Source organism: Triticum aestivum, chromosome 2D (genome assembly GCF_018294505.1).
Source record: "Triticum aestivum cultivar Chinese Spring chromosome 2D, IWGSC CS RefSeq v2.1, whole genome shotgun sequence".
NCBI lineage: Eukaryota > Viridiplantae > Streptophyta > Magnoliopsida > Poales > Poaceae > Triticum > Triticum aestivum.
In genome coordinates this window covers 69,317,944-69,326,168 of record NC_057799.1, presented here as the reverse complement: position 1 = coordinate 69,326,168, position 8,225 = coordinate 69,317,944, and the positions used below count along the sequence as shown (strand labels likewise).

The 8,225-nt window shown below is 45.4% G+C and overlaps 2 protein-coding genes across 2 annotated transcripts in view; one reads left to right on the top strand and one right to left on the bottom strand.

Annotated features, from left to right (window-relative positions):
* Window positions 1-223: 223 nt before the first annotated feature.
* LOC123051632 (serine/threonine-protein phosphatase 6 regulatory ankyrin repeat subunit B) lies at window positions 224-7,203 on the top strand. The gene is made up of 11 exons (XM_044474582.1): window positions 224-474; window positions 570-707; window positions 2,120-2,248; window positions 2,862-3,004; window positions 3,443-3,529; window positions 3,636-3,764; window positions 4,709-4,861; window positions 5,123-5,224; window positions 6,092-6,271; window positions 6,350-6,429; window positions 6,865-7,203. Exons 1-11 carry the CDS (start codon window positions 399-401, stop codon window positions 6,953-6,955), a joined length of 1,308 nt encoding a protein of 435 aa, XP_044330517.1. The 5' UTR covers window positions 224-398; the 3' UTR covers window positions 6,956-7,203.
* A 583-nt stretch (window positions 7,204-7,786) lies between these two features.
* LOC123051633 (vegetative cell wall protein gp1) overlaps window positions 7,787-8,225 on the bottom strand; it is a gene marked incomplete in the record, with an annotated part of 1,564 nt that continues 1,125 nt past the window's right edge. The window contains 1 exon segment of the mRNA XM_044474583.1: window positions 7,787-8,225. Within this exon segment, the coding sequence (XP_044330518.1) occupies window positions 8,022-8,225 (204 nt within the window).

The following is an 8,225-nucleotide window of genomic DNA, read 5'->3' as shown; positions in this document are numbered from 1 at the left end:
AAAAAAAACTCATTTACACACTTTGTCAAAAAAAAACATGACGATATGTCTACATATACATTGATTGATGCATCATATGTAAAAAAAAGGAACAGCAATATGGTTGTGCTGTTATATTTGTATATACATCACAAATAGATGTGTGTTTTGACACAAAACTCACAAATATTGATCTTTAATACTGTAGTAGAGTAGTACTGATATATATAGATATAAAAAGGAATCGGAGGGCAGAGGAGTGTAGAAAATCCACTCTCCGTCTGCGTCGACCGGAAACGGCGGGGCAGTTCCCGACTGCGACTGTCCTCTTCTCTCTCCTCCGCGACCGCTCTCTCTTGACCGGAGTCAGAGTCTCGAGTGCAGCCGACTCGCCGTCTTCTCCGCTTGCCCGTGCCGCCATGGATGGGGTTTCGACGGAGCCTCGCCACCCGCTCCTGCAGGCCGTTCTGGACGGCGACCTCCGCCTCCTCAAAGGTACCGTACTAGCAGCAACCAGCCCACTATTGCTCCTGCCCTACCCTTAGGGTTCCTTCCTTCGTGATGGTAATTTGGCTGGATCATGTGCGCAGAGATGGCGGGCGTCGTGGCGGCGGACGTCGGCGTCTGGGCGCGCGCGCTGACTGTGGCGGTCATGGAAGGGCGGCTGGACATCTGTAGGTGCCTCGTCGAGGACCACGGCGTCGATGTCAACCAGCGCACCTTCACAGGTTAATCCGGTTCCCTTTTCTCTTCGCGTCAATTCTGCTGCACCTCCCACGACCTGGGCTAGATGCACAAGTGCACATCACATCCCAGTAATCCGGCGATTAAAATTCCTAGTACTCACACTTAAAAAGGCCGTATGCATTCCTAGTTGGTGCAGAGGCGGGGAAGTTAAATTCTCCCCCAGTTTAGACGGCTCCAAGATCCTCATCCCCCTTCTCCGAGTCCCTCTCCCCCGCGTCGCCCGCTCGGGTGACAAGGGGGGCGAACCCTAGCCGCGCCACCGGGCTCACCTCCCCCTCCCTTCCTCGCCACCGCCTGAGGCAGCCGCCGGGCAAGCCCAGGGCGCCAAGGATGGTGGCGGCGGGGCCTCGGCTGCGCTGCCTCTGCGTGGGGAGTCCCGGATCTGGAGCGGCGGCTCCTTTGGCGAGGCATGGCAGGCTCTGGCGAGCAGACGTGCGGGCGGTGGATCTGGCGTCCTGGCCGCGCGAGCGGCGGGATCCCGGTGGTCGTTGGCGGCTAGCGGCGGCTTCCCCTGTTCGGCGTGCGGGCCAGCCTGGTTGGGCCGCGCTTTCCTTGGTCGCCGGTTCTGTACAGGAGGCGCTGCTGGTGGCGAGGATCTAGTTCGGGCAAAATCCCTGGCCGGCCATGACCAGCCGGCCGACGGCGACGCCTGAGGGCGCCGTTCCCCTCCTTGGAGGCGTCGGTATGGACTGATCTCCTCACTTCCCCTTCCCCTAGGTCTCCCGGGCGAAAGCCCTAACTTTGTTGGGCGGCGGCGGCGCTCACGGCGGCGCCGTTCCATTCTTGAAGGCGCCGCTTTGGGAACCTTGGGGTTGGGTGGCGCTTGTGGGTGGTGGGCGACGGCGGTGGTGCGGCCCTATCCTAGCATGGATCTACGTCCGTTGCTTGGAGATGGACTCGCGTAGGTGGAGGTCGTCGTTTGCATCGATGGCGAAGGACCTACCAAGGCTCGCGTAGTTGGAGGTCGTCGTTTGGCGTCGTGGTGGCGTCGATGGCGGAGGACCTGCCAAGGTTGACACCTCAATCTGCTCTGAAGATGGACCAGTGGAAGATGGCGGCGACGACACATGTGAGTGCGTCGGACCGGTTTGTGCCCCGGACACGGCAGATGGCTCGGTCGGGGCCTCCGGCTTTAGATGTTAGGCTTAGGTGAGAGGTCTGGGTATGTGGCCCAGCTTGCACCTCTTCATCATATGGATAGGAGTAGCGGCAGATGTTGCATGCCAAGATGGCGGATTCAGGCATATTGTTGTTCTACTTTGTAAGGTCCTCGAGAATAATCAATAAAATGGCCGCATGCATCTCCCAGATGCAGAGGCCAGGGGTCATTCTCCTTTTCTAAAAAAACATCCCAGTAATCCCAGGTTACTTTGATTCTTTTGTTTTGTTGCAGGTGACACTCCTTTGGCCATCTCTGCGACTTATGGGACGCCTGCCATCACGAGATATCTTCTGGATCGTGGTGCTGATCCAACTTTAGCCGGTGCCCTGTGGCCACCTCTTCATGCTGCTGCAAGTTTTGGTATCCCCTCGGCTCTCCCACACGCAGCCTGTTGAACTTCCATCCTGCCATATGTTTTTATTGACATCTACGTATTCACCAAGTTCAGACATATGTGACGATTTGGACGGTGGAACAAGAAACAATGAGTTTCTGTACGGAAACTTTGTGGATTGGAATGTAAAGTAAATTGGTGTTAATTCTATAGTCTTGTTTGCTCACAGATCGATTTTCGGAAGAGAAAACACTGTGTCACTCTCAAGTGTTAATTCTAGTCTTGTTTGCTCACAGATCGATTTTCGGGAGAGAAAACACTGTGTCACTCTCAAGTGTTAATTCTAGTCTTGTTTGCTCACAAATCGATTTTCGGGAGAGAAAACACTGTGTCACTCTCAAGTGTTAATTCTAGTCTTGTTTGCTCACAAATCGATGATTTTTGCTACTGCCTATATTCTTTTAGATAGAAAAACAACTATGGAAGTCAAATACTCTAAACGATATCACATTTGAAAACTTGGTCCTGGACATGATCCTTGGTAACTACTGGCGGTTATCACATTTCCTAGTGTCTACATTTTTTTTTCCTTTTTGCAAAATAAGATCGTGCTGATTTTTCTACAAACTTGTATTCTAGGACAATGTGAAATAGTGGAACTGCTGCTTTCAACTGGAATTGATGTGGATCATTTCGATTCTGTGTATGGGACCGCATTGCATGTTGCCGCTACTAATGCTCAAGATGGTTCAATGAATATTTTGTTGCAGCATCGTGCAGATGTAAGTCACCACTTTCTTCGTTCTCTTCTTGGCTGTGCAAAATTAAATCCTGGTTTGTTAAGGCCCTAAGCGGCTGTATCTCCAGTTCATAACTATCATGAATAATTGTAATGAGAAGTGGAAATACTGTGGTCTGTTAGTACTTGGGCTCAATCATCTGAACCAAAAGAGTTTGTTTATGTTGGCACAAATCAAAGCATATATACAACGTTTGTCGTTTGACCATAAGTAATTCTTCTGAAGTGAAACATGCTTATTTTCTCACAGGTGCTCTAAATGTTTGTCTAATTTTTATAATTAAATCAAAAAAATGCCTGCTTCTGTGCGTTGAGAAATGCCAATATGTGTAACACACACACACACACAATGTGCTTATTTTATTTCCCCATTACTCCATTTTTTTGCAAGTGAATAAATTGGTTTTTCTACTTTCCACAGCCTAATAAGGTTTACCGCCTTGATAGTACCCCGTTAAGGCTGGCCATGATTTCTGAATCGCTGGAATGTGTGAAGCTACTCATTAAGGTCAGTAATCTCTCTCGTTTATGGAGCTTCCTTTAGTGTAGTCTACATTTTCTGCAGTTGACATCTCAAGCACTTACTCAAATGAAACAAAAATTTATTTACACAGGCTGGCGCTGATGTGAATAAAATTGACTATACTGGTGTTACTTACTTGATGGTAGCAGCGGGCAACGGGTTACCTGATATCCTGAAATGCTTGCTAGATGCTGGCGCTAACCCAGATGTTGATGATGGGGTGAGTCACTGAGTCCTGTATTGTTTTCTCCCCCTCTGCCTTCATGATCTACTTTCATGTGTATTATCTGTTCGTAGTTGGCTGAATGGCTGTGCCTCGGTGGGACATGTTAGGTTCTAGGCTGTTGAGAGATTAGGATAAATGTCTCAGCCGCTTCTTTTACATCAACTGTACCCATGCTGCTGGGAACATTTTATTCATGCATGAGGAAACACATTGTTTTGGTAAATCATATCTGTTACTACGTGATGCATGGTCTACAGAGAACATGGAAAAAGTATTCCTACCAACATGTTTACTGTGTAATATCAATGGAGCAGATCACCATATCGTAACATTTTGCACCGCCTTGGTCGGCACATATCGGCTGCAGTTCTTCCCAGGTGTTGAACTTACCAATTGCTGCCCAAGGAAGACGGGCATACACTTTTCTGCTCTTTTCCCCCCTTGTTTTTAGGAGGAATTCTTGGTAAATCACCATCCTGTGCAATTATCTCTTTGTGGAGGCAGCAGAGTACCTTGCAGGACTTTCATGAATTTATTTATTGTCAATGGAGAAATTCTCCAGTTTTCTTCATTGCCTGGTCAAATAGACACAGGATGCTTTCAAAGACTTATTCTTCTATTGTGTCAATGGCACATTCTCTCTCTATTCTGCTTTGACAAACTAATGCAGTATAAGAAACATATTAGTCTGGGATTAGAATTAATATTTTTATAGGATTTAACCTTAGCTTTATTTCCCGAATTTAGTGGAGAGGTATGGACAAGACTATTCCATTGTTTGTTCCCGCATTTTGATTTGCTCAAAGCCCATCTAGCCATTTGGTTGAAATTGTAGACTTGGAATTGTAACTATCAATGTTGAAATGCTCTGCTAGTATAGTGCATCTTGTATTAATGATGATCAAACATGAAATCAGCCATCTCATTTACTCCTGCAGTTTGGTACAACTCCAATCGAAATTGCCGCCCTCCAAGGCAGATGGGATATGGTTGCGATGTTATTTCCTTTAACTTCTCCCATTTCAAGATTGCCGGATTGGAGTGTTGATGGCATTATTTCTCATGTGCAATCTTTTGGTTTGAAACCGAGGGTATGTAGTTCCTTTTCCACTCACTTAAAGTTCCATAATATTATGTATAATATGGCTAGTAGTCTTCCATTCTTCTGTTGCTCTGCTCCTGCAGTCATGATTTCTATTGATATTTATAATAACAGAAAAATGTTATCCATAAGCGCCCCAATTTGAGAATGTGTTAATGTCATTTTTAGGGTCAACTAAGATTCTAAGTGAAGCTTCTTTTCTGTGTTTGTGCTGTATATATGTCTTGACCAAAAATATTTTTTTGATCAGGATATACATGTATGTGAAATGAAAAGAGCTGAACTAAAGTTGCAAGCTGCAGAGGCTTTTAAGAGAAAGGAATATGTGATAGCAGGAGAGCTATATACTCGTGTAAGTCACTGAGCCTAGATGATTATGATAGTTACAATGTCAGTTAAACATGTGCTTGTCATTGTTATCTAGGAAGACACTTCACATTTTGAAGACGCCTAAAAGGTTCAGTCCCTGTCTAACTGTTCAGTGTCCTAATCTAACTGTTTAAGCTGCAGCTAGACTAGAACCACAGTGTCTGAAACAAAGGGCAGATTTGCGTGGCACTACAGCTGCATGCTATTATAACAGTTGTTTTGCACTGTTTGTCCTCAATATTCAGTCTGGATTATGCTCGCAGTTGCTATTACCATCCAGTTACATTAGCAGCTGCACCTGGTCTCATTCTTTAGTATATGTTCTAATCTCATGCACGAGCGCTTATTCAAATGTCCAGTCAGTCAGTATAGCTAGTGGCTAGAGATAAAAAATTTGGGTACTAGGCTACTAGCTAGTAAAAAAAATTGAGCTTCGTGCAAAAGATAACAAAATAGCATGTATGGTTTTGTGGTCTTCCAATAACTTGCAATCTGACATATATGTATGTGTGTAGTATTTCTTTATTAAACTAAATTAATGGAAGGTGGCCGTGGGAGATTATTAGTTACCTATATTAAAAACTGCACCTGTTTTAGTTAGATGAACTGTGTGGAACTTCCAAAGGCATTCAAAATTATCTATATTAATTCATAAAAAAATCAGCATCATTTTCCATGTATCTTTCGTGAAAATTTTGTCAAAGATGTTATATTGATTTCATAAAAGTGAACGGTTTCTCTCTGTCTCGATCTGGATTATCAGAAATGTTAGTGGGGTCAGTGAAAATGTTGTTACTGTGTTATGTCAACTACCTTGTAACAAAATCTGCATGTGATTGGTCAACTGTAGGCAATGAGTTTTCAGCCTAGTCCAAAAGGTCTTGCAAACCTGCTAGCACATAGGAGTTTCTGTATGTTGCACGCGGGAATAGGAAAAGAGGCTCTCTCCGACGCTGCTAGGTGCACGGTGCTACGACCTTTTTGGCCCAAAGGTTACTATCGACTAGGAGCAGCCTTTATGTTGCTACAGGTAAAAAAGAACAAATTCGTTACGGCCATTCTTTCGTGACCATGATGAAATTGATCATCTTCTGGTGTCTGCTCACAGGACTATAGAAAAGCAGCTCAGGCGTTCACAGCTGGCTTGAAACTGGACCCTACAAATGCCGATATGGCAGATGCTTTAAGGTAATTGTTTGTTCCATGTCTCCATGTTGCGAGGAATCTTGTGCAGTCCCACCTGCTTGATTGGTCCCGTAAAACAATGAACTATTTCTTATATGCTCCCTCTGTTCCTGAATATAAGACGTTTTGTCGGTTCAATTTAAACTGCCAAAACGTCTTCTTATATTTGGAAACAGAGGTAGTGGATCGAAGTCCTTGTGGAGTGCAAGTGTTTTTTGTGTCTTGACGGTCTAAACTCAAGCATCCATGTATTTAATGATTTAAGGTCTATTAAGTGTTTAGAGCTAGAACTGTAGCTCTGGTTCTCAAATCCATGGAAAGAGAGCACCTTGTCCTGGTGCCCTGTGCACGCCTTTGTTCTGTTCAATCTCTGGAAAAAAGAGCCATATAGAAGTCTCGCCCGCCCATTGCTTACCCCAAAAATATTTCTCGTCGCAGGGAAGCCCAAGAGACGGCGAGGAATCCTCCTCGCACCAGGGGGCTGGAGTGCCTTCACCCATTTGGGATGAGACGTTCCGGGAGAGATTGAGGCCCTGTTTCGTTGCTATGTCCAGTCCAGGGTATGCATGCCTGTCATTCTCTTTTCCTATCTTCAGTCCAAGGTATGCATGCCTGTTATTCTCTGGAGAGACTGAGACTCTGTTTCGTTGCTTAAGACTCTGTTTAGTGTTGAACCGTCCAAGAGTACCGATCTCATGTGCTATATTGTAGACCGTGTAAACATGGCTATCTGTACATTGTGGTTATATATCGTCTCCGTGAACCATTGTGGTTATATATCGTGTGTGTGAATCACTGTGAAAAATGCGCTTGTCTAGGTGAAATCTAAGCAGTACTGTACTGGCTAGGAAAAAAGGATAAAAGACAACAAAAAATTGTCATCTAGGAAGGGGATCGTATGGAGCCGCAGATATATTTTAGTATTTGAGAAAAAGGAAGATAATCTGTGTGGAAAGCGGGATTTTGTATGGCGTTGGGCATGCTGTAGATGTTAGCTGGGAGGTTTGCTGGTGGGTGCACACATTAGAATCCTGAAAATACAGTGCTTATTGAGGACAAAGATAGGATTCTTGGGGAATTTGGCACATCTCTCTTTTTTTAGGTGAACTTTGCACATTTTTTGCCATCACCTGTTGCTGGGTGGTGAATTTAACTAGAAACCACACAAGCATTTACGGGCTCGTGTTTGAAAAACACACTCGAGACGATCCAGTGGAGGAATAGAGGCATGTCCAGGGTGTGCCCACGAGGCGAAATAAGTCAAAAGGAAAACAACATAGACTGCTGTCTGCTGGATAAAATGTGTCTTTCATGCAAACGAATAAAAGCATGTGTAGATACACGAAAGAACAACGAGTCATGTGCACAGATGAACGTATACCAACACGCAAATGATAATTACAAAGTAGTAATACTCATCACGGGTGCATGGAACAACAGAAACTAAAAGGAATGGTGGAATACGGAAGCAATACAAAAAGATGCATCATCACTATCTCGCTAGCCGGATACTACGCCACTTATTCTAGAAATAACACATCGTGGCTCCGGACGGGGTCGATCTCCTCCTCCCACTGTCATATGTGAGTATCACATCAATTGTCAGTCATTGGCGGCTTGCCCTTCGGAGGCGGCTCCGGCTTCGGTTCGGGCTTAGGCTTGGGCTCCGGCTTAGGCATAGGTTCAGGCTTGGGCTCTGGCTTAGGCTCTGGTTTAGGCAATGGTTCGGGCTTAGGCTCTGGCTTTGGCATCGGCTCAGGCTTGGGCTCTGGCTTCGGTTCTGGCTTCGGCATCGGCTC